General features: G+C 28.8%; 1 protein-coding gene and 1 long non-coding RNA gene across 5 annotated transcripts in view; one reads left to right on the top strand and one right to left on the bottom strand.

Annotated features, from left to right (window-relative positions):
• On the top strand, positions 1 to 25,089 carry LOC129959449 (uncharacterized). 4 transcript variants are annotated; one of them, XM_056072281.1, is made up of 8 exons: positions 1 to 76; positions 1,991 to 2,050; positions 4,313 to 4,417; positions 8,580 to 8,758; positions 9,645 to 9,773; positions 19,326 to 19,487; positions 22,422 to 22,648; positions 24,136 to 25,089. In XM_056072281.1, exons 2-8 carry the CDS (start codon positions 1,993 to 1,995, stop codon positions 24,212 to 24,214), a joined length of 939 nt encoding a protein of 312 aa, XP_055928256.1. In that variant the 5' UTR covers positions 1 to 76; positions 1,991 to 1,992; the 3' UTR covers positions 24,215 to 25,089. The 4 variants fall into 4 exon arrangements, with proteins under 4 accessions (XP_055928256.1, XP_055928255.1, XP_055928258.1 ...); XM_056072280.1 differs by having other exon boundaries at positions 55 to 145; XM_056072283.1 differs by lacking the exon at positions 1 to 76 and adding an exon at positions 122 to 197.
• The window catches only part of LOC129959450 (uncharacterized), a 314,177-nt gene continuing 309,025 nt past the window's right edge, over positions 21,541 to 26,692 (bottom strand). The window contains exon 4 of the long non-coding RNA XR_008783432.1: positions 21,541 to 21,863. This is a non-coding gene — a long non-coding RNA (uncharacterized LOC129959450). The remainder of the gene's footprint in view (positions 21,864 to 26,692) is intronic.

Raw genomic sequence — 26,692 nt, forward strand, 5'->3', positions numbered from 1 at the left:
CAAGTCGAAGCCACAGAAGACGAGGAAAACATCTAAACTCTGCGACAGCTCCATCGAGCGGGAAATTGGGACTTTTGTAAGTGAACAAAAATTTAAGTATTAATTTTGGATTTGTAGTGTGAGGTATTTTTAGAATTGTTTTTCAGTGAGTCATTTTATATTTAATCTAGGATTTTAAAAATACTTTGCGTCAAAAAGTAATTTTGTTTGCTATAAAGCTGACTTCCATTCTTTTTTTTTTTTGTTGTTGTTGCTTAGTGAAGTGTTTTTTTTTTTTTTTTTTCTTTTTTTCGTTTGTTTCTTCCACTTCTCCCGTATGCTATTTAAATTTTGTCAAAAACCTTAGGTTTTAAGGAGCAACTGACTTCTACTAAGGTTTTCCCTTATAGAAAAAATATTCCTGTATTTATGTATTACTAAATTTTGTGTTTTATTAAATTCGATTATTGTTGTTTACATATTCTAAAATTCGCTGGGCAACCATTCACACTTTCTGATTATTGTCTTAATTTTCTTTTCGGAGTCATTTGACAAATTATCATTCATAATTTTGTCTGAGTTTTGATATCTAAACGTAAAAATAATAATGTTCTGTGGGGAATAAATGGTGACATAGGCGAATGTTCCAAAAATTTCATATTAATTACGAAATTCAAATCTTGAAAACATATCATATGTTTGATTGTATCTTATCTCGTTTTTTTATTATTAATTTTACATAAATAAACTTGCTTATCTGAGGTTATTTATTTTGAAAGATTTTGTAACAAAATTAATTTTACTGTTTATTTAGTAATTGTATTTAAACATTTGAAATTTATTTTTGTTTTGTTAACATTCATTTAAAGATTTGTTTAGTTTTAACATTGCTTTTTCTTACAAACAAAGTTTGCATATAAATTTGTGCAGTATTATCTTATGTTTATATCTTGAATGAGGTTCTTGCTACATGTGAAATTCCCTATGTTCTTAAATCTTATATTATCTAAGAATTTCATTTTCTGTGATATGAAGTAGATGATATGAAGATGCCTACCTTTTTTGTTTTTAAATATTTGATATTTTAAATCTATTAGAATTTTTTTAAACAGAAGTATATTCTTAAAATTTACTATTAAATTTTATTCTAAATAAAGCACATTGTTTTGAATTTTGTATGAAATAATTGTACTTTTGAATATAAACTATATTTGTTGCATGACTTGACATGAAAATTAATTTAAGATATTCTCTAGAATTTTCCTTCATTTATTACAGAATATTTTACTGCCATTGCAAATTAATATTTTATTTCTTAAAGATTTATCTATGAAGTATAACTTTTCTCATTTTGTAATTTTAAGTGGTATCAATAGAATCTTTTCTACTTTTGCAACTTTACATGTTTAACAAAAACAATGGAAAATGCAACTTTAGGTTGTGGCTAGTCTAGATTTATAAAATTAATTCTCTTTTAATCTTATGATTAAGCTATTTTATATCTATTTCTGAGCAGTATTGTGTACATTATGCCTGTAGCATTTGAAATGGATCCTGGACAATTTTTAACTGAAAAAATATCCTAAAGTCTCTACTTGAGCAGAAACTTAACAGTTACAGTAATATATTGAAATAAAATAATTTTCATTTTGAAACTACACAGATAAAGTAGAATTAACAGTGAATATACATGTCTTATCTGAAGTGGTACTAGGTAGACTTTTTAAAAGTAAGTCTTAATGGATTGCTGGCATTGGTGTCAGGAACCTTGCAGCATCATTATTGTAAAAAAAAAAACAAAACAAAAAAAAAAAAAAAACTATAGACTCAAAAAGAAATTACACTAGCCATCCATTTAGCTTGTTTATTTAGACTGTTATTATGACATATTTATTGTTCAGTAAAAATTTCAGCAAATAGAAATCTCAACTGAATCTTATTCTTTTGTTCATATCTAATTTGAACTGCATCATATTTTATGATTTTGTATGTATATAAATTTTTTTTATAGAAATGGCTGGATCTGCTGGTCGAAGAAATATTCTTCGGGAACTTGGTCAGCTGACAAATGGTTTGTTTTTTTCCTTTTATAATGCATTTAAAATTCTTTTATGAATTTAAATAGTGTGGAAAATTAGATTTTAAAGGGATTACTTTTATAACTGCTTATGGAACTTCCAAATAAAATCATACAGTGATATTAAGATTATAAATTATTAATTCTAGTTTTATTTTTTAAAAAAAGCTATCACATTTTTCTAATCTTAAACATTTTTTAAAATTTATTTCAGTTTTGAAACTTTGTTAAAAAATTTTCCTATAATATATTTGTAAATTTTGACAAAATCAAATGACACTCCGTAATATACAATTATGTTAATATTGCATTTTGTTAAAGTAAAGATGGGAAGGGTATGTTTTAATAGTAAAAACTAAAACTTAAAGGAAACTTTTACTCCATGCAAATTTTCCTTCGAATTCATTGTTAAATACTTAATTTTATACATTATTATTGTCTTAATTTCATGTTGCTTATTAAGGATTATTTTTAATGTTTTGTTATATAATAAATTCTGTGAAAATATAAATTTCTGAGAGAAAATATCTTTATCAAACATTATAGAGTACAAGATTTTGTTAGTAAATAAAACACTAATGTCCAAATGAAAATTTTATTTATGCAAAGAATCTTTCATAGCATGAAGCTATTTTTGACAATAATATATAATGGAATTTCATTGTTTAATTTTTCAGATCAATGTTGGAAAAGTTTTACTTCGCTAATATACTTAAGCATTTAAATTAAAGGGAGACATTCATTATATTTTATGAATTTTTGAAACATAAAAACTGCTTTTCTTTCTTTTCAATTAGTGCTGACAAATACTGAAAATTCTTGTTCTATTTCTATATTTGTAATATCTTGAGGGGAAAGTCACTTCTATTTTAGCTTATTCCTTCATTTTTAAGCTGTAGGTTAATTGACTCAAAGATTGCTTTTTAAATCCAAATTTTAAAATTGAGCTTTTAAATAAAAATTCTAATATTACAAAACCTTTTTTGATTCTGCTAGCATTTTACTTAAAATCTCATTTTCAGTTTAATACAAGTAAAAACTTTTCATTTATGAATTTCTCTTTTTTGGCATTTCTTTTCTTGTTAAAAAATTAAACGATTATAATTTTTTTTTTTTTTTAAACTGTGGAGTTATTTTTACAGTTGTAATGGTATTGCTTACCTTTTGGAAATTATTGGCTATTATCATTTAGAAAGCAATTCAGTATATGCTGAATCAATTTTATAATTTATCAATTTTAATTAATCAATTTTATATTTTTATTGTATTGTATATTATTGTATTTTTATATAGTATTGTATATTTATTTGTATTGCTAAAGAATTTTCAATATGAAATTAAATGGCAACTAATGGATTTCTGATTATATATTATAAATTTTACAGTTTTAATATATGTACTTATTCAGTTTTGGTTATTAAAAGGATTTCATTCTTTGAGTGTTATTGGGTGGGAGAAAGAATTCAACTTATGGCATTGTAAGGCTTTGTGTTCTTAGATTAGAATGGATAATTTAACCTTAGAAAATGGCTAAGATTCCTCCACCTTCCTGCATAGAATCTCACTTATGTTTAACAACACCATTATGTAATGCTGAAAATTTTTATCTGAGTTAATCTGAAAGGAATTACAAAATTAAATAACATTCTTTTTCTCATTACAAATGTTAATTTTGTGTGTTGGTAAATATGTAAATGATAAATGATGTGGGCATATAAATGCAAACAATACAGAGTGTCTGGACTAAAGGTAATTACTCAAAGTAATGAGTTACATGAAATGAACCGTACCTGATTATAAATTTTAGATATATTAAAGTAAGAAAGTACCTTGTTTTGCTCTTGCAAGTTAATAAATTTAATATGAATACTAGTATTATCTTTGGGTTTGTTCAAATATTAATCTCTTGCAATTTAATATAATTTGAGATATTAGACTGGATTCAGAAAGTGTCTGGATTCTTAAATCTGGATATGTTTTTTTCTTTCTTTTTTTTCCCCTTGGAGGTGGTGGAATTTTGTCAAAATGATTATATACAAAATGTTTGCACTTAGGATAATTCAAATCAGCTTAAACTATTAGTTTTATTAACTAATGATTTTAGGAGTGAAAAAATTGCTATATTGTTTATAAAATTGCTGTTATTATTGAATATAATATTCACAATTTTACATCAAGGTTACTTGATATCATTCATGTCTGATGTAATTTTTTTGTTATAGATTCTGTAGTTTTCATGCTAAAATATTATTTCAGGTAGTGGAATTCATTCTCCTTTACAAGAAGCTTCCCCAATTTCACCTGATGAAACTGTTATTCAACAGCGAGGATTAAGAAGAAAGTCTTCTACTTACAATTATGGTATTAGTTTTGATATTGCAGTTTTCATAAGTTTTAAATTAAGAATTTTTCATCAAGAATCTTTTAATCATGCTGAAAGTGAACAATTTCTGCTTGAAATATAGAAATCAAAGTCTAACAGCTTCAACTTAATTCACTTCCAAATGAAAAATGTGATCACAAAATTTTGACATAAGTTCTCTTGTATATGCTTGTGTGACTTATAATGAAATATATAGATTTCTGGCTTATTGTTTGCTTCCTCGGAAATCGGTTCTAAATTATATCATGAGAAAATTCATTTTAACATTAGAAACAGCTCTTATTAGGATTTATTTCTCCCTCACCCCCTTTTTTTTCTTAATAAAAATTGTTCCGAATACTCTGTTTCAAGTCTGTTTATTAGAAATGAGCAGGGGTTTGTTTTCATATAATTAAAAAAATTAGTGAAAACTTATTTAATTGAATATTCTATAACAATAATTAACTCTTATTTAACAATCAAAATGAAACTACTGTGTGAAGTGTCTTTGGAAGTCCTTTAATTTACTGTGGATTTGTAAAAGTTTAATTCTATTTGTGATGGACATGATTTCAGATGACATTCCTGTTTAATTTTAAGTACTAAATATTAATGTATCTAAATGAAATTTAGTATGCTGATGTAGCTATGTTCCTTATTTACAAATAATCAACATTTTTAATCCAAGAAAAAATCTACATTTACAAAGGAAAAATGTATTGTGAAGGTATGAAAAGACATTTTTCAGTGACCTTTCATGATCATTCAATTGCTCTAAATTATGATATATTTTGAAGATTGAGAAATTTGATACATTTTTAACTTTCATTTAATATGAATTATTTTAAAAATTAGAAATTTTAATTAAAAAAATATTGGCATGACTGGCATATGACAAGGATTTGTGATGCAGGTCGCATATAAAAATTTGAATCATTGTGTATTTTTTCTTAATTTTATCTTCATGAATGATGCATAATGATTTTTATGCATAAAGCATTATATTCATAGAAATTTTTAGTTTTTTTTTCATAAATTCTCAGAAATTGAGCAACCTAGAAGCTACAGCAGTTAATACATTTTTTCCACCCTCCTATATAAATTTCGTGCTCAATAGCTTCAAATTTTAAGACCCTTTTATTTAGAAGGACCAAGCATTTTGTTTTTGCTCTTTGTTATCATGCTGTGGAATTCTTTCACTCTATACAATTACTACCCACTCTACATTTTCAAAATTTTCTTTTTTTTTTTTTTTTGCCTTCTAAAAATTATTAAATATATTCACCAGACCAACCATTTTCAGCATAGTCACTGAATTTGAAATTTATGAACTTTTTTTACACTGTTAGATACAAGATCTCAAAATAAATACCTGATGAATTCAAACAAGAGCAATGTGTTTTTCTTGTTCCTGGCATTCCTTTTATTTTTTTTCCCATTAGTTATCCCCATTTTGCACAGTTTTGCCTTTGCAGCTTCTATTGCTCTGATTCTTATAGGATATTTACACCTGTATTATTTTTCTTTGTATCATTTGCAAATTCAAGTAATGTTCTTGAATCTGGTTTTCTGGCTTGACTAACCTCTCGTGCATGTTGCTTTATGGTTTCACCCATAACATCAATACACTTTTGCCATGAGATGTCTGAGAAATGTTACATTGCAAGTATCTCATTCAATGTCATCAAATAAATTTTGTATGTTTGTTTCAAGTGATGCTAAGTTCCACCTGGCCGAAACTCTATTATTTATCAAATACAGTTACTGTGTCTTGATCGTTATAATCAGAGATCACATCGTAAGATTCAAAACTAGTATCAGTAACATTTCATGGTACTAGAGCACTGTAATATTTATAATGTGAAAAATGTATTCTGCCAATTTGCAGGCTGAATTTTATCCTGATGTGAGTGAGAATAATTTTTACTGAAATGAACTTGAATTGGAAGCTTTACCTAAGACATTTTTTTTTAATTTGTACAAAACATAGCTTGCATAACATGCCACAGGAAATGAGAAAGTTATTTCTCTTAAAAATCTTCAAACCATCATGATTTTTGTTCCGTACAACAGTTCATCTGCTGATTTTGTTCATTGATTGTATGAAACTTGAGACAAGTTCATTAGAACCTGCAAATTTTTTGTGGATCTTGAGGGGTTTTTACAATGATTGCATGTTTGAAGACTGTTTTCATCATTATCATTGTAAACAGTTTTTACCAATTATGTTACACGTTAGGAAACACTGGAGAGAATTGCAACTTCTTGATAAACGGAGAGGCACATATTGCTAAGTATTTCATTTTGTAAGCATATGTGTTTGGATCTCAAACTTGCGAATTTACTGAATCCGATTTTGTGTAATGGATGTTCTTCAATGAAAAGTTTGTATATTTCTTCAAGTCTTAATTGAAGATATTACTTGTGAATTTTTGACTTACCTATACCATTTCTGAAAATACAAAAATCTTTGGCCTGGAGTTTAACTTGATATGTTATTATTAATATAGAAACCTAACTGCTCTCTTTGTATTGTAAACACCATTTTTACCTACTTGTGTAGTTTTAGGACGTAAGATTGGTGAATATTGACTTGCTAGCTTTTAAATAACTTTTACTTTGATATTTGAATTACGGGAAGTTTTTTTTTAGTATGTGAATAGCCTGATCTAAAGCTTGATTATTTACAAATGCTTTGCATGTGTTACTGATGTGATGTTTCTTTAATTTTTTAATTTGCATTTTGCATGGTTAACTCTGTCTTTTTCTGAACAAATTCTATTTCTTCAGTTTCCTTACTCAATTTTTTCTTATGCAAAGCTTTATTTTGCCCAGTTACATTTTCTTGTATTTATGATATATTCCATTTTCTCTAAGTTTTGTTTGTCTTTTTTGCATTATTTATTTTATTTTTAAATAAATTAAGGTAAAATTCAATTCTGTTAACAGGTTTATTATACATTGATTTGATGCATTTTCTCTGCTTCCTGACATTAAATTCTTTATGCAGTGAGCATTCGCTTAAATATATTTTATTTGGAATAATGTATATTGTTCTAACATCTGATTTCCCTGAAATATCCACTCAGTCATATGCAGTCTTGAGGATATTTAATGTATAAAAAAAATATTCAATGAAGCCTAAAAATATCTCATTGTCTAGAATCAAAACATGATATTGAGCTAAATTAAACTGTTTCTTAATGTTGCATAAAAAGATGTCATCAATAATGAGAAAAATAAGTAAAATGAAACTAAATGAAAGAAAGCAGATTCTGACAGATATGACAATCTTAAACCTAAGTTGAGTTAATTTTCTATTTTTCTCTGTATGCTATTCCTTGTGATACAAGAAAGGAGAAACTGTTTTATGTTGGTAGATATTTTTTAAGCTATAAAAGAAACACTTATTGGCAGACACAAGATATTAAACAAAAATTTTCAAACAAAAAAATTATCAGTTTATAATGGTAAATTTAATATTTTTTTTAAAAAGGAACAAATCAATCTTCAAAACAAAATTATAAAAATAAAATTGATTTAATTCTTTGAATGTTTTAGTAGATATAAAATTTGAATAATTGTAATTGATATTTTGTTTCAAAGCAAGTAGCAAAAATAAATTATGAAAAAGTACTTTTATATATGAAAGATTTTACTTCTTCCCCGCAAATTAATGAAAAATAAAACATTAAACTGAAAATTTAAAAATAGTCTCTAAGTCGAGCTTTGCATGGAATTTACCAAAGTGAATATACTGAATGGTTAAATGCTTGCAAAAATGAAATAGTAAACATTACTTTAAAAAAAAATTGAGTATCAGAACTCTAGTACATTTAAAATATTGCTTTTTTTCAGTGAAACATTATGTTTTTGCATTTAATTGTTAGATCAAAATTGGAAACGGGATTTAGCATAATTCGTGTATGCTGCATTTTGTGTTCGCTAGTACTTTCTATGGAATTTATGAAAGCACATATATATTTCTCTTTTTAACAAAGTTTGGTATTTTCCCTTTCTGGTACATATTCTGACTTCATACTGCATTTAGTTTGAGAGTAATTTTGGAAAACTTTCTGGTTAAGGAAGTTTGAATGGGTTTTTTTTAATCTGGATTAGTATTTATTTTTCTGGTTTATCAAACATTTTCATTTGTTTCAGATGCACCAGATCCAGTCTTTTTTAAAACTCCTACAAAGTCGCCTAAGAAATCAAGATTTTTATCTCCAACTAAAACAACTCCAGTAAGATCATCCCCTCGAAAACGACTTAATGGAACACCTGATAAATTGAGATTAAGTGAAGCTGGTATCAGTGAAATATCCCTTTCACCAAAGTGTGTAAGTGTGTCTGTTATTTGAAGAAAAGTATGCTTTGTTTCAGAATATGGGGATTATTTTATTTAAGTTTGCTGAAGAAGCTGAAATGAATTTCGTAAAAATACTTCAAAGAGAAATATTTCATGGTTGGAGGGGGGATATCAAAAGTATTTTAGCTTTCTTTTTTGCTCCTTTACAATATTCTGGGTGGAATAATTGGATCATTGACCAATACATATTATTTTATATGTAGGCATACACATCCTAAATCCTTAAATTTAGAAATGAAAAAATTTACTTCTGTAGATGGGAGCCATCAAAAGCTCCATCTCCTCATTGCAGCAATAAGGTTTGGTTCATTAATGTTTGCAAAAATTTTCAGTTTTGAAATTATTACTCATGCCATTAGCAATTGAATGTGTAAGTTTAAAAATATTGCAATCAAACAGATTTTAAGAGTTTGAATGACATCTTAAAATATAAGCAAATAACATTACATTGTAAAGCTTAGCAAATATTTATTAGGTCTTATAACATTTTAATTCTCCAAGTTACTCTTCATACTAGTTTTTTTTAAAATTATTTCTGTATTGGTGAATTTATGAAATACTTAACTGCTTGAAATTTTCATTTGTAGTATTGATTTTAGATTATAGATTAGATTACTTATTTTGATAAATTTTTAAAACTTATTTTGGTAATATAACTTACTAATAAATCAATTTTTGCTTTTATTTGTTGCTGTCTTTAAATTAATCTGAAGATTCTATTTCATAAGAGTAATCTTTCACTTGATTAGTTTTTTCAGTCACAAATGCTTCAGTTTATTTTTTTAAAACTATTTTCATCTTTAAAAAAAAAAAATTTAAAATACTAATTTCTTACTAACATTTGTTTCGTTTCATAGCACAAGAAATCTCCTCTCAAGAATGTAAAACCTGGCTTACAACTTGAAAAAGGATTAAAAGCACTTAGTCATAATCAATTAGTGGAACTCATCACTAGTACTATAAATTGCAGTCCTGAAATAGAACGGGTGAGCAAATGAGATTGTTTTTACTTAATTTAATAAAAAATGAATTTTACCTGTATTAATTACTGTATAATTTTATAGAAGTGCATTAAATTGTATAGCATATATAGTGCTTTAGTATCATGATTTATTTTCATATAAGGTTATAGGGATAAATTAATGTATACATTTCAAACATTATGTTGCAGTTCATTGTTTTCCAAAAAGATTGTTATTCTATCTAAATGTGTATCCAATACTATTTATTGAGAGTTCTAGAGTTCAGCTTCAAAGTTGTTGTTGCAACTTTATTTTCGCATTATGTTTTGATTTTAGTTGCTGAACATGTATTTGGTGAAGATTTCTACATTCCTTTTTCTTTTAAAAATATTTTTAATTTTATAATTTAAGCAGTAAAATAAATTAGGTTTAAAAATTCGTGTGTGTGTTTATATTATATGATATACACACATAGTGCGCCATAAATTCGTAAAAACTTCAAATAATCATAAAAAAAAAAACCGGTAAGCGGAAATATGTTGAGCTGGGTTAAAAATTACCGTTAGGTGGCGCTCACGTTAAACTGAGATGGTTTATACAAATCATCAAAATAGAGCACAGTAACTTAACCCAGTGCAAGAGAGGATTAACATGACCGACCACAAGGTATTAAGAAAGTGAGGTGCGTAACTACGCCTATTACAGTTGAGTGTTGCACGTCCGCATCGATACCATCTGCGACCCATCAAATAACATCTTTTAATCCCACTAAAATGGCTAGAGAGCCGCGGCAGACACGAAACTTTGGGCATCTCCACAAGCAAAAGTTCATTAGGGTAAGTGCTGGCGATCGTGAAGGCCTCTTAATCTTACATCTTCGACTTATCATTTGGTCCTCAGTGAAGGTGTCTAGGATTAACGTCTTGAGAGAATGAGCTGCGTGAGTCGGTGCCATCCTGCATACAGGTGATTGCAGGTAACGCACGTCTTTGCTGCAAAGTAGGTACAACGTGGTCTCACAAAGAGTTATAGTTCTGTAGTGACGGAAGTTTTTTTTTTTTTTTTTTTTTTTTATCCGGATGCAGGACAACTGTTCAAAACAGAAACTGCCCATAATGAAGGACGCGGCGAAATTGCCTCAGCCACAGGTGGAGAATGTAGTGTAGAGTTTGATGTTGCTCAGATACGACTATTTTGCATATTGATGTCACCATGCAATGAAAAATGGGTTACATTTGTTCAGCAACCATTGTGCGTCACGTTCCATTTGTGCAAGTGCCCATATTGTAAAGGCTTGTCTTTCATCGGAATCTGCTGGAAGTAATTAGTGTAATGCCCATATCTTGCACATACGCAGTTTCAAGATTTCGTGTAGAATATTTCGGATTGACATTTCTAGAACCCCCCCCCCCTAAAGGACGATCCTCCCAAATCCCCATTTCCACAAAACGGTGTTCTAAATTCAGTATCCCATTCAATATAATAGAGCTTTTCTTTGCCTTAGATTCCTTCCATCGTGTGGAACTTTCGCAATGCTTTTAGTTGTGTATTCATTATTGTTATTGAAAAATTTAACCACTAATGCTCGATCCGGTAACGATGGCACGTTGCTGGCATCGAATAACGGACCCATTTCCAGCCTTGTTTTATAACTATCCTGATTTGTGTAAAATATGTGAAACATATCGTCGTGTGAGCGCCATTTACCGGTTATTCTTTAATCATTTTTTAATGGCGGAAAAAATCTAAAGACTTTTTGAACATATTTCCGCGAACCGCAATTTTTTTAGCATTACTTTTTTTGATTTTTTGAAAGTTTGCATGAATTTATGGTGCACCCTATATATATATATATATATATATATATATATAATATAAGTAATGATATCTCTAAATCTAAATTAAATCCTAATTAATTTCCTAGTTTTTTAAAAATTTAGCCCATATTAACTTCATTTTTAAATGTTCCTGATCCAATTCCACTTTTTTCATTTAATTCATCATGAGCTCTGTAAAATTGCTGAAATCGACAGGTTCCCATAATCCGAGTGAAGGGTTAAAAATCTGTCATTCTAAAAAAATCTTTTAAAAGATGCATATAATCTTCTGACCTAAATCAACGTGTAAAGAAATCCCTATCCGAATCTCATAGTATAAATAACTCAGGAAAAGTATTTCTCGTCCTCTTTTGCTCTTGTGTCATGCTGTAGATTGATGTATCTCGTCGCGTTTTGCTGGTACATAAATTATGCTTCCCTGGATGGAATAAAAGTGGTTTAAAAATTCAAAGTATCTCTCCTTCCGGCTACTATGTGTTTAAAAATGTGTGTATATAATATAATCGAAAGTATCCAGACACTTTCAAATATACGTTTTTTTCTGTTTAATTTTTCCTTGGAAAGTTCATTGGTTTGTTTTTGAATTTAAATATGCTAAGAGTTTATTTGAGCTCGCATTTTACAGTGAAGGTTCAGTTACATTGAAGTTATAAGAGAATATAGAAGATGGGCGAGAAATTAATGAAGAAAATTACTTGAGCCCACTTCGTTTTGTCTTAGTCTGATGATTTGATTATCAGAGATCTTATTATCAAATGCAAATTTCATCAATGATTTTTTCTAATGTAACACTTACATCAATGCTTTCATTTTTATAAAATCGGCACATTATAAGATGCAGTTTGCAATCGAATTACTTCAATTATCACTGCAAATTAATTATGCAGAACTTATTGGATATGTGACAATTTGATGAAGCATTAAATAACTCACAAAGTAATATTTTCAAAGTAAATAATTTCACATATTGGGCATCTTGAATTAAAATCCTGGGGAAGTACTATTAAAATCCAGTAATTCGGCATTGCAGCAAGCCGAATTTCATTTAGTCTCTCAGATGATAAGGGATTCTTCATGATTACTTGATTTTTCGAATAGTAATATTGATTTGTTTAAAACTATAAGGTATGCTAAATATTTCTGCTACTTACAATTTATTTCGATTGTAATAAGACATCATTATTAATAATGCATTTTATTATGCATTCATCTTATTTGTATAAACATCTGAACACCTTTATATTTTGCTTATCTGGCATATACATCCATGCATCATCTACTGATATGCATTTAATTACTGATGTATCCTTTGTTATAATAATGCTTGCTATTCTATGTAGATTTTTCATTAGTTTTTGGTATGTTTCTACAGCAGCGGTATGTCATCTTTGTAAAAAAGAATTTCTCACTCATATAATTTGTCATAGTCTAGGTTCAAATTTAATATTCAATTAATCCCACAGATGTTTTATGAGATTGAGATTTAAATCCTGAGCTGACCAATAAAATTTTTAAGTCACTTCAGGAAAGCAGTTCTGCCTAACTCAAACTTTGTGAGCAAAAACATGATTATACTCAAACAAAGATAGCTCAAGAATAGGCAATGTAACTGTAGGATAAGAAAACATAAAGGTGTCCAAATTATACAGTGTATGTCAAGTTATATATTGTTACAATTCTAATGCTTGTGCAAATGAGATGAATATGTAATATGATTTATCAGATATGTCTAATGTACTGGAATTTAAATTATGTACATAATTAGTTTGCAGAGGTATTTGGCCTATTTCTCATCTTAATACAATACAATATAATTTCAAGTTATTCAAGTTTAAATTATATTTGACCATAACCACCTTTTTAAAGAACAAATGGAATACAGCTTGTTGCAGTTTCAATATCTATAAATCTTAATATTCCATTGGCAATTTAGTATAAACTTCACATATCTGGTTTTGGAATTTTGAAAGAAAATGTTTTCTATGCTTCTTGCACACACAGCCAAAAAATCATTTGTGCGATTATTTTTATTGTATTATTCAAATTATTTGATTTTTTTATAATGTTTCGTTTATGTGTTGTCATGTGTTATGCAAGTTTCGTGTAATTTGTTTGCAAAACAAGTATGCTAAAAAATTGGATTTAAAAAAAAATCTTTCTTTCCAAATATGCATGCTGGTTTTGTGTGTGTGTGTGTGTGTGTGTGTGTTTTAAACCCCACATATGATTATTCCACATGACAGAGAAAATAACCGATAGAGATTGAAATTTATAAGCTTTCTATGAAATGAGGTGCATCCAAATTATTTTCACCAATTTCTGATTACTCTCCTAAATGCCGCCATGACCGAATCTTGGTAAAATGTGAGTTCAAGCATGTTTTTGCCTTAGTGCATGTTTTTCCCTTTTTCATAACCTAGTTCAAAAGTTTTGAAATATTTCTTCTTTTGAAATATTTTCCCACTCTTATTGTGGTAAAATAGCTCATTTCTAAATCATTGTAGATAGGTTTATAGTCCAATTGGAATGGTGTTTTAAAGTTTAAGTGATGGGAAGAATATTTTTGTTGTTGAGTCGATAAATTTATTTTCCCAAAAAATTATGAAACCTGGCTTAATTATTTAGTAAAATATTTGCTGCTATGGAACATTAAGAGGGGGGGGGGGAGAGAAATTGTGCAGCTAAAAATTGTTTAGGATGTGTTGGAAAATCTCTAGTTTAGATTAATTTTATAGCAAAATTCATAGTCTTCAGAGAGATCTTGAGGAATCATTTGCAAATTGCGAACTATGATTTCGTGTATTTAGCCTACATTTTTTAAAATGCTTTCCTTGAGAAGGATATTGTTAGAGCTTTGCAAGTATTTTTTAATCAATCTTTTCTTCTGTTTTATTTTCTTAATCCTAATTTTTAGTCATTTTATTTACAGAACTAATTCATCGAATTTGCATTTCATAGGACTGATTTTTTTTTTTTTTATTATTTATGTTTTAGTAAATCACAAACCAGTTGTGAACGGACAAATGAAAATTAAACCTTCTATGATGCAGAATTTCAGCTGCTTGTATCAAATACTATTCTTAATTTTTCTATTTCAATTTATATGGGAAATATTTTTCATGTGAATGATAATTTTTGAATAAAAAATGCATCGATGTTGTTAGCTAATATTTGCACTTTGTGTGGCTGTATGCCTGCCTAAAAATTAATTACCACACTTAAATCATGTTGAATGTGCAATTTTAATATCAATTGCTAACTGACATAGAATATTCACATATAACAAGTACTGTGAAATGATTCTGTTTTATGAATAGTGCAATCGAAATCAGTAAGAGATTGTAAACTATTATGCATTAAATTCTCCAGGTAAAAGGCATCCTTCTGCATATGTTATTTCCAGAATTGTTGAATTTCTCGTATCAGTTTCTCTACAGAATTTATTTCAGATTCGATGTTCTGCTGAATAAATTCTATGCATACGTGATGAAATTGGTTATGAAGGCGTTCACCCCAAGTATAGCTTATGAAAAATCAGCAGAGCTTGTACATATTCAAAACAGAGGCATGAAAAATTTTAAACTAATACAGAGTATATCCATGTTGCACAATATTGCGATGAGCTACTGCTAGGTGAACAAGAGCAGGGATTTGACTTGTACAATTTTATTTCAAACAAACATGACATAACTTCATCTTTCTTGAATGAAATTTTATAGATCAATGAATGCCACTGTACTAGAAAAGGAAGTGTTATAACAAATCAGTCTCTTTGAGGTGCAGGAAATTTAATTTCATAAATCCAAATGAGGGTAAAATACATTAATCTGCTAAATTTTTAGTGCTGAGTATGAAAATGTATTTTAATTGAACCATTCTCCTTCAATGAATCTTTTAGCATCTAAATATGCAGCTCCTCCCCCCCCCCCTTTGGTCTGAACCTTTATTCAATTATTTGAAGGGGTCTGCATGGCTTTGGGATTTTTCATTTCTGCCTGACAGGAATCATGTTTATGAATGTTTTGAATAACACTCTACTTGTTAATACATTAGGGAAAATCATTTCGTATAGATTTTATATTAGTTGGCTGCAATGACAGTATCAGGGGTGTTTGTGCTCCGGGGATTTTGAACTTTGATACCCGGAAATTCCGGGGATCGTCGTTCAAAAGGAAGTGGGAATAATAATGAATTATTTATTTTGATCTGGGTAATTTTGTTTACTTTGAAAGCAGAAAACGCAAGGTCAGTGTGTGTGGTGAAAACTTTTCCTTTCTTTCTCCAAAGGCAATGATAATGCGTGAAAAGGGGGAAAAAACTTCTTTTTTGTTCTTTCCTTATTGCGAGTTATGACTCATTCCCCCGGTTCTCGGACATTCTCTTCTGGATTCTTTTCGGCAAGTAGGCGCGGCAGAAAAAAAAGGGAGAGATTTCGTTCGACCAGATGTGTGATCACGTGACTCTGGGTTCAAAGGTCTTATCTCTCCTGGCGTGGCGCCAATAAGTAGAGAAGGGGGATTTTTCGCCGTATTAGCTATTTGTCATTAATCGCTTCGCAACTTTTTTTTTCTCCGCTGTGTAAAATTTTCGTTTCATTTATTGATGCACGTGTAAATTTTTCGTTTCGTTTATTGAAATATTTTTTTATTTATGTACGCAAGAGAATTTCACTATGAAATTTCTCGATATAAATAGTGATATTATACAATTAGAAGAAGGTGTCCGGAATGCATTTAGGTGGAATTGGATTGAACGGAGAGATGGTAATGGGGATACCATCGGCACATGGTGCAAGAAAATAAATGTTGCTGGACAAGCATATTATGTTTTTTGTAACTCACTGCTGAAGTATGGTGGGGAAGGATTCAAGGCTTTCACAAATCATTCTAAAACTGTGACGCACATAAAATATTCAAAGTGCATTAGACATTCAATGACTTTAAGTAATTATGCTAATTCAAAAAATACTTATGACTTACTGGAGACTGATGCTCGGCCATTGGATATAGTGACAAGAAAAGCACGCCAAGAGGTATTAATAACTTCGTTTATCGCCGAGAATTCTCTTTCTTTCAATGTAGCTCCCAATTTAATTGAACTCTGCAAACAGTTGAGCCGCGATCAGACGGCACTAAACTCGTTGTCCAGGACTACTGCATGTTATAAGATGAAATATGGGCTCGCAAAAACTATTAAGGAAAATATCATTAAAACTTTAAAGGAGACTCCATTTTCTCTAAATTTGGATGAAAGTACTAGCAATGCTCAAGAAAGTATACTGACAATATTGGTGCAGTTTTATGACAACAATCAAAATGAAATTGTAGTTCATCATTTTGTATCTCTAAAGATGTAATCTTGCAATTTAGAAGCTGTTTTTAAAGCAGTTGTTAATACTATTGAAGATAATAATATTCCATGGGCAAACTTAATTAGTGTATTAATGGACTCATGTAACACCGTGCATGGAAAAAAAGGGTGTTGAAACCAGACTACGATCAAACAAAGCACCCCACTTATTAGATATTGATGGTGACACATGTCACACAGCTAATAACTGTGCAAAAAAATTTGCTTCATGTTTTGATAGATACTTAGAAGATTTGTTTGACATCTATTTTGATATGAAAAGCTGCAGTAAAAGAGAATTTTTTTCAAAATCTGTGAATCCCTTGCCATTAAAAAACTTAAGCCCTTGAAGAGACCAGACCATAGGTGGGTGTACATTTTATGTGTTTTAGAAAGAATCAAAGATCTGTGGGATGCTCTTATTGCATTTTATTTTCACTACTTGGATAAAATTGATAAAGGGGATTATTTTTCTTATGTTGAAACTGTATACAATAAAAGAAATATTTCTGCAGCTCAGAAAAAAATTGTTGAAGGGGTGTATTCTTGCTTGCATTCCCAACAACTCGCAAAGGATGCTTTAGCTCGGGAAAAAAGAATACTAAATGGGTTATTTGTTATGCAAAACAAAACTTTACTGCATATGGCATTATATTCAGCAGTATTACCAGAGTTCAACACATATATTAAATCATTTGAAACAAAAAACCAATGCTTCATTTAATACATTCCAGTATTTATAAATTGATGGCAAAATTTTTCTCTTTTTTTATGAAGCCAGAAAATATAGAGTGCACATCTTATAATGATTTATTAAAGGTTGATGTCACAAATCCAGAATTCCATCTACCTAGCAAAGTAATATTTACTGGTGCAGAAGCTTCCACTCTCCTGAAGAAATTATCAAAAAATCATCCAATAGCAAAAGAATTCCAAATTTCTCTGATGAAAGCTTATACTAATACAGCACAGCATATGAAACAGAAATTACCCCTTAAAAATTCATATCTAATTAGTTTTACAGCATTAGATCCATAGCTAAGATGTAAAACCAGTACAATATTAGCTTTTGAAAAATTATCATCTTTTATGTCCCATATTTTTAGTGATAATGAAAAGTCAAAAGTAGAAGCTGAAATAAGGTTATACCATAGTGGTATTGATATCACCAAAGAAATGCTCTACACATCTGATGAAAGTGGAAATCAAGTCAAGTGTACAATTGATAAATATTGGTCTAAAGTTTTTAATTTAAAAGATGATTTCACAAATGATTATAAGTATCCTACATTGGCTAAATTGGTCAAAGCCTGCCTTAGCTGCTTCCATGGCCCATTAGTGGAAAGTGCATTCAACTTAATGGATACACTTGTCACTGACTAGAGAACCTCTCTTAAGATTGATTCCTTAGATGCAGTGCAGGCTATTAAATGATTTAATGATTTCTAAAGAAACCTCATGTGAAAAATATGGCTCAAAAAATCCAATGACTGATCCAATTCACAAAGATCTCTTACTGAATATGAATAGAAGTTGGAAAACATCAAGAGGACTTAAAAACATGCATTTCAGATGAGTCGCCTATAAAAGTCTCTGAAAAACCTTCTACATTAGCAGAAAAGCAAACTGCTTCTACCTCTGCATGTGCAGTTCTCAAGGAAATTTCTTCAATTGTAAATGAGGAAAATAAAAGTCAACCTTCCTGCAATTATGAAGTTCACCACAAAAGAAAGACAAGCCCACAAACATCAGAAAATAAAAAAGAAAGCAGCAGAAATTGGATAATTTTTAAGAATTAATTCAGGTAATTTAAAATATTTACATAAAATGTAGTAGTTTATATGTTTGAAAATTTATAGTTATTAATTTTGCAAAAAAAGTAATTCATTGAACTTTTATAATTAGGTCATTCAGTACTTCATAATTGTAATTTTTCATCCACCCCCCCTTCTCGAAACTCCAAAATGTCGGTAGTAAGTCTGTAAAAGTTTCAGGGGATTTTTTGGGCTCCCACAAACACCCCTGCAGTATATAGTGTCTGTATGATGTCTCAGTGTAAGTAGTGGTCATTTTGAGTGCTGTTCTGTGCAAACACCTTGCCATCACTGTTCCTGTTTCCAATTGAAGGTTATTATATACTTGATAGGGCATAGATATTTCCTTTCAACTTTCTGAAAAACTATGTGTAAAGGAAATACAGTTTTTCACAATTTTTTTGCACTTTGAATGAGGATTCTTACCTGCTTAGTTTGTTTTTACAAATATCTTATATAGAATTAGTGAATGTATTTATAAATGTAAGCTTTTCATATTAGCTGAGTAATATCTAATTGTTAAGTGTTATAAATCAATATCTTTTTAATAAAAAAGAATTTCTTTTTTTCCTCAGATAATTAACAAGATGTTGCCTGTGCCAGATCTTATACCTGCAGAAGAAAGATTACATAAACTGAAGCAAAATGTCTTTAGGTCTTACCCTCGTAATGTTTGGGGGTCTCAAGATAGTTCATTTTGTTTTATGAGGGTCAAAACTCATTTGGAAGCATTTAAAGTGGGTATAAATTCTATTTTAATTTGTCTTACAAAATGCTGTAATGTGATTTTATTATAGATATTATATCAATATGTAGCTGATATCTAGAAAATTTGTACTGAATTAAGTTTATTCAATTTGTTTATAAATCTATGTGATAAATTTACTTGGGGTATTTGTACATTCAGGTAAAATTTACTTAGACCAAAACTAATTTTGAGTTGTTAATTTAAACTTTTGAGTCATTATAAAAAAAAATGGGAATCTATAAAATAGTTTACTAATTCCTACTGTAGATTTATTGATGATTAGTTAGTTAGCTTGAAGTAATTGGAATTTCTAGTCGGCTACAATAGCTGCCAAAAGATTTACATGACTTAGTGATCTTTACTTGCCTAAATGTTACCTGCTTTTCAGATATATCGAATGAATCATTACCCCATTATTGGAGTGTTATTTTCCAATAATGGGGTAATTTTTAAAATTTTACCTTCTTTAATGCTAATTTAGAAAAGTTCATTCTCTTTTTTTCCTTTACTCAGATAAAACATTTATGCCTTTCATATGCTAAATCAAATAGTTTTGATGACTTGTTGAATTCGAAATCATAAGTCTAATGTCATGAAAAATAAATTCTCAATGTATGAATAACAAATTTTTATTTAAAAAGTATTAATGGCAGATTTAGTTTAAATATATGATTAGAATTTGTAGATAAAATGATTTCAACTAAAGAAACTTGGAACATAAAATTTCAGAAAGTAAAAAGAATAATTCCAAAATCGGTATAAATATTAAAGATTATAGAGTATAAGTGTATTTATGGAAGAATATTGCAATGTACTAAAAGTTTTAGGAAAAACTTTCAGTTCTGAGGCACATTTCATTATTGGAAACATAACTAACATCCAAACAAGGCGTTTATTTTTCTGAATATTAATAGCATTTCTGGTTATATTGTATCAATATTTTGGTATATTGTAAAATTCGTATTATATAATACCTTTTAATGTTCTAATTTTTCACTTTTATAAAAGACAGTTATAAGTTGAAAAACTACCACTGAAAATTATCTATCGTAAAAGTAACATATTTAAAAAAAAAAAAAAAATTAAACAGTGGACAATTTAAAGGATAAAGTGTAACAGAAGTGCACCGTGTTATCCAATCGCATAACTTGAAATAAAGCAAAGAAAATGCATTTATCATTCTGCCTTGTATATTCCCATTAACACTGCCCATTTTATCAGCATAGAACCAGTTTCATTGCCGTCCTACCAAAATAATTAGGGAAATACTGTTAGCATTGATTTTCTGTGCTCTTGAAAGTTTGATTAAATTTGATAAGTGTTAAAATTATTTGATAATTGGCCCACCCATTATTATTAATTTATTATTTGGCCCACCCATTATTTGATAATTATCCCTTATTAAAAAGTCTGTCATAAATGCAACCATAAAATAAAGTAATAAACTATGAATTATAAAACAGAAATGAAGCAATATTTTTATCGGCATCAATGAAGTGTTTTTGAAAATTTTAAAGCTCATACTGTAAATAAGAAAATGAATTAAAATCTTAAAATATAGTTCAGAGTTTTTCAAAAATAAAATTTATGATGAATTTTTTTTATCTACATCGAAAATTTCATTGGAAGCAAAACATTCATCAAATGGCAAGTACACTTGCAGTTTTAATATTTCAGAAGTTTATCATTAAAAATTTTTTCTTCTTGATACTGTCATTCTTTTATCACTGTTAATAAATCAACAAAGTATTTACCGAAACATTTTGTAAATATCTCATAAAATGAAAATAATACAATATAAATCTTATACTTTTAACATTTGGGCATTGAGATTTGAATATAAGTATTTTAAAGAAACAAAAAATGAGCTAAATTTGTATATAGCTATTTATGTTTATATGTAAATACGTATTTATAAACTTTGTAATAAGACCTAAATTTTATCAATTTGTCGATAAGCTTGAAAATTTACTCTAGAATATATAATATAATGTCTTTCTGTGAATATGGATACCTTGTTTGTAAAAGTTTGGCTGAGATTGAAACTGATTTTTGATAGTTTCCATGACTTTGCTGTCCAAATAAATAAATTAAAAAAAAATCTTTTATAGTGAAACAAACATGTCAAAGCCACATGATCAAAGATCGTGGATATATTGTGGTGTTCCAAAAACAATTTACCAAGGCTTTATCAGCTTGTTTAGCATTTGAGTAGCCGTACATTGTCTATGTAGCAAAAACAATTACGAGGATATAGAAGCGCTTTTGTCAGTCTTTCACACGGCGCAATTCCGATGAGTGTTCTGTACACATCTATACATCTTCTTTCGTTGTTGCAGAGCGCAGAATCCGATACCTTCTGCCTCTAAAAAATGAATAATATGTTACGTTTCTTTAGATATACAAACATGATGCAGGTGTGGAAGAAATAATTACTTTGCCTGTTATAATACCTCTTAATGTTCTAATTTTTCACTTTTATAAAAGACAATTATAAGTTGAAAAACTGCCACTGAAAATAATTTTTATCATAAAAGTAACATATTTCAACAAAAAATATTTTAAACAGTGGACAATTTAAAGGATGATTCTGATGAAGTGTAACAGAAGCGCACCGTGTTATCCAATCACATAACTTGAAATAAATCAAAGAAAATGCATATATAATGCCAGCAAATATGCGATTAAGTCTATTTCACAAAAGGAATTGTGTTTCATATCTCTTGCTCTGCCTCTTCCCATCATTTTTCATTACATTTATACAAAAGTACACCAAATTATTGTCAATAGGATTTTCAACAATTTCCTCGCCGCTTAAAAAAATTGCCCCCCCCCCCTTATATTTTTTGGTATGTTGAAATGAATATGCTATTCCACTCTTTGTGCTTAAAATAAATGGTTTATTATTATTTTTTGAATGTAGAAAGATTGTTTAGAGATGTGCCAGTTATACATGGAAAGTGAACACTGGCCAACTGCATTTGAATTCATCTTCATCGCTTGGAAATATACTTCGGAGTTGCCAGACTGGGATTACACTTATCATAACAGAATCAAAGGTATTTGTATGAAACACCTTTCGGCTCAATGCATCACTGCCTTAAAGAAAGCCAATCTTGATAAGCCTGCTTTAGCTGAATTAATTGAAAGGTATGTTTTCAAGTTTTACTGTTTATTTTTATTGAAAACAATAAATTATTGGATAGGGAAAAACTCACTGGGGAAAAAAAGCAAATTATTTCATTCTTAAGCACTCTGTCAATGTTTTTTTCTTCTGCATTTTTCATGAATAAATTTGACAGTTTTGAGATATGACTGGTTGGCTGATGTAGTATGCATCTTCTAGTGTTGATTAATCTATTTTAAAAAAAAAAAGCGTTTTACATAATTGAAGTAATAGAAGCTTTAATGAAATTCAATAAGTGGAAGGTTTTTTTGAGCATTAAATTTTATTTTATATTGATTTTAGTTAATTGAATTTGAAAAATTGTTCCATTCTTAAGAACATATTGTGCAATAATTAAAGAAAGCGGCATCGTTCTGAGGATATTAGATACATCTGATAAAAGTCAGGGAAATTCAAACAGCAGAAATTATGACCACCCTGAATATGCAATCTTAGCTGGATCATCTCCAAACCAAACTGCTCTAGTATTCTAAAATTGGTGAAATAACACACATGCAGATTTACATATAAAAGTAAATATTTTTGCGATTATTTCTTTGATTGTTGAAAGAAAATCATAACTTACATTAATGTTAGTAATTTGTAACAATCTGCAAAGCCTGCATTCATTTTAAACAGATTTTTGTGCTCTGAAAATTTTATGTATGCCATTTTTAGGATTAAATGAATCATTTTCGTAGATTCTGGGAAAGAACTGAAAGAAAAAAAAAAAAAATCCGCCACATTTCATTTTTCTTTTTTCTATTAAACAATCAACTCGCCTTGCTGGATAGACTTACTGGATCTTAACTGGAGTAATTAAAGCTATGAAACAGTCGTATATTTTTTTCCAATTAGATTCTTGTTACTGGTCTACATCCAGATTAAGGTGTAGTTTTATCACTCCCAAAAACAGTGGAAGAGTACAGCAGAATATCTAGGTCTCAAAATATATAATTTATAATGACATACATAAATGTATGAGAAAAAAAGTTCTGGCTTTAAGTTAATCTGTAGAAAAAATTTTATTTACCCTTTTATTTATTTCATTCTGCACTGCTTTGCTCAGAGTTTTTTCTACACTTGAATTATGCTTTTTTTTTCCTTCCAGTTTTTGAATATATCTTGGAGTGCAAATGCAGTTTGTAGACAGGATTTCTGTCATTTCTGCATATCCTCTAGAATTGCCTTTTTTAAAACAATAAAAGAAATGATTTGCATTATATCTTTAACTGTTTAATGACATTGATATGATTCATTTTTGTTTTATTGCATTTAATTAGACTGATATTTATCTTCAATGAATTTTCCATTTTTGTGCATTTAGTCGCTATTTTTCATTTTAATTATAGTTTAACCCTGGATTTTCATTATTTACTGAAATACTATTTTACATTGTGTGTGTATGTTATTATTTGAAATAAGTGCAAATACTTTACTGTAGAATTTAAAAGTATTTTTTTTTATATAGGATGCAAGAATTCAAGAGTGAATCTGCCATTAAGCCGTGCATTGCCTTTGCCATGAAACTAATGGAGGAGATGGTTTGAATTTCATAAATCTGTGTTTTAAATTGGAGCTGTTCATTTGTTATTTACTGTACTTTGTTGTTTTTAAACTGAATTCATATTCTTACTTTTATACTTTGCTTATGAATTTTTGAATAGCTTTGTTGGTGAACTAATTAGTTTTTATTCTTGAGAATAAAGTAAAAATGCACATTTTTACTTTATTTCCATCTAATAATTTGTATTCAATATTGTTATTGTATTTCTCCTGTTTGAAGGAATCTAGACTTATTTTTAAATTGCATTTTTAGAGATCTGTGTTAAATTCAATGACTGGGGCATGTTGAATATTGTTTGAAGTGAACTCTTGAAAGTTATGATAATCTATTTTTGTATGATAATGTTCAAATGAATTGAATAGCACTGGATGATTTTCCCCAGAAATTATGTGAAAAAATATTGAGCTCTTTTAAATTCAGCAAGGAAAAAAATTTATAGGACAAATTTTAAATGAAATATCTTGTATATTATTAACATGGTTTTATCTTTTTTAAAAATGTTTTCGACTAATGACATCGCTAATCTTACTGAAAAGAAAAAAAATATATATATCCTGTACCTCTATTTGTAATGAATATTAGTTGCTTGTCGATATTCGAAATTTATTTTCTGAATGTAGTTTTTTTCTGTGCTCATGTCTTCCTAATTAAGTTCAAAATCTTTCTATTTTTATGAAAATCGTATATTTTACAAAGTGCCAATTTTGAATTATGTGATAAGGGATTACATTTCATATTTATACTGTGTGTACTAATCTGTTCATATTTTGCATGAAACTTTATAATACAAAAATCGAATTTTTTTTGAAGGATTTAATTAGTTTTTTATTAGGTGCATTAAATCCACTTCTATCTATTTTTTTTAAAAAAAAATGTTTGTTGCAAATTATTGCCTAATGAATTCGATCGTTTTTATTTATTTTGACTTTGTATTTAACTTGACTCCCATGATTCATGAAGAAATAAATTTTTCTGTTTCGTTTCTGAAATAAGTGGTCTTTTAATATTTGTGTTAAAATCTTATTTTTCTGCTATTGTTCCTAGATAGCGGGGTTGCCATGGACTTTTAAAAAGGTCCTAATTTTTGTTTCTAAGGCCCTGCAAAATGCCCATTTTCTATTCCTAATTCCCCTCTCACTTCAGCTGCCAGCATGAAAATTTACAGAAGAGAAAGTGGTTTATTTACAGTGCAAAATTGAAAATTTTGGAATCGAATTGTGACTTTTGTAAAATTCGCTAAGATTATTGAGTGTATAAAAAATAGAAGAATATTTTACAGGGTTGTCGTGACTCAAGGAATTTTAAGTTTCTTAGGCATTTTTTAGATTAAGAAATATCTGAACATTGTAAGTATAAAACATCTGTGCAAGCGCGGAAACTCGCCCCTTTTCTACTCTTTCCCCATCTTTTCTATATAGATCAATCTAATTTCGATTTCAATGACAGTTGTTTTCTTTCCATGAGATTCCAAGGTTGCAGCTAATGAGGATGCGCGAGACTGCTATAACTATGTGAGAGAGTAAATTTCTAGCGAAAAGGGCAACATTCAGTTTGCGGAATGTTTGACGATAGTGACTCGTGAGTTTATTGTGTGGTTTGTTTAAGCGATTTTAAGCTTATTCAGAGTAGATTAAGGAATTTTTAAAACAATGGGCTGCTCAAAATCCATATTTAATAAAGTTTGGATAAATAAAAATATGAATCCTGATTTTGCTAATTGGTTAGAGAAGTTCCACAAAATCCGTTTGCTGTGTACTGCTCGTTCTGTAAGAAGATAATAAGCTTAAATAATCTGAGAAAACAGGTACATTATAGTCATGTGAAAAGTGGAAAAATTACAAAATTGCCTGCCAGTTCAAAAAAGTCATAATTGATACTAGATTTTATATCTAAAAGAAATATAATGTGTCAAATTTGGTACCCAAAAATAGCCAATTTCGATTTTTTTTTTAAATTTAAAGCTGAACTCCTATGGGCATTGAAACTTATTGAATGCATTGCAGGACGAATATGACGCAACGACGGAGATATTTTCACATAAGTTCACCGAAAGTGAAGTAGCCAAAAAATGTGTAAAATATTCAGTATTTTGACTAGCTTTTCTAGAAAAAAATATTTAATTTTGGAAATTTAAGTTACGTAAATTTAATAAAGTTTAAAATTCTCAACAACTTTTATATCTATATCAATCAAATCCAAAACTAAAAAGAACTCAAGAAGAAAGTTTATCATAGTATTAACTCAATAATATTGTAAGGGATTTATGAATCTCCATAAAGGGAAGAACCTCTTTTAAAATTGGATTACAGGATTAATTTTTGGCAGCAAAGATTTGAAATACCAAAATTGACTTCATCAAAAATAAGGGATCAATCATAGTGGTTAGTTTCAAAATATTAAATATTTAACATATAAAAACGGTGTTTTCACAGTTGAAAAAAATTATAGTTTATCTCGACTC

The sequence above is a fragment of the Argiope bruennichi genome, chromosome X1, assembly GCF_947563725.1.
Source record: "Argiope bruennichi chromosome X1, qqArgBrue1.1, whole genome shotgun sequence".
Taxonomy (NCBI): Eukaryota; Metazoa; Arthropoda; class Arachnida; order Araneae; family Araneidae; genus Argiope; species Argiope bruennichi.

Bases quoted from the DNA above. Each gene is read 5' to 3' on its own strand.
- LOC129959449 (XM_056072281.1), top strand. From the start codon at position 1,993: ATGGCTGGATCTGCTGGTCGAAGAAATATTCTTCGGGAACTTGGTCAG. The intron at 2,051-4,312 runs GTTTGTTTTTTT...ATATTATTTCAG, and splicing joins ACTTGGTCAGCTGACAAATG to GTAGTGGAATTCATTCTCCT. The intron at 9,774-19,325 runs GTGAGCAAATGA...TTTTTTCCTCAG, and splicing joins GCAGTCCTGAAATAGAACGG to ATAATTAACAAGATGTTGCC.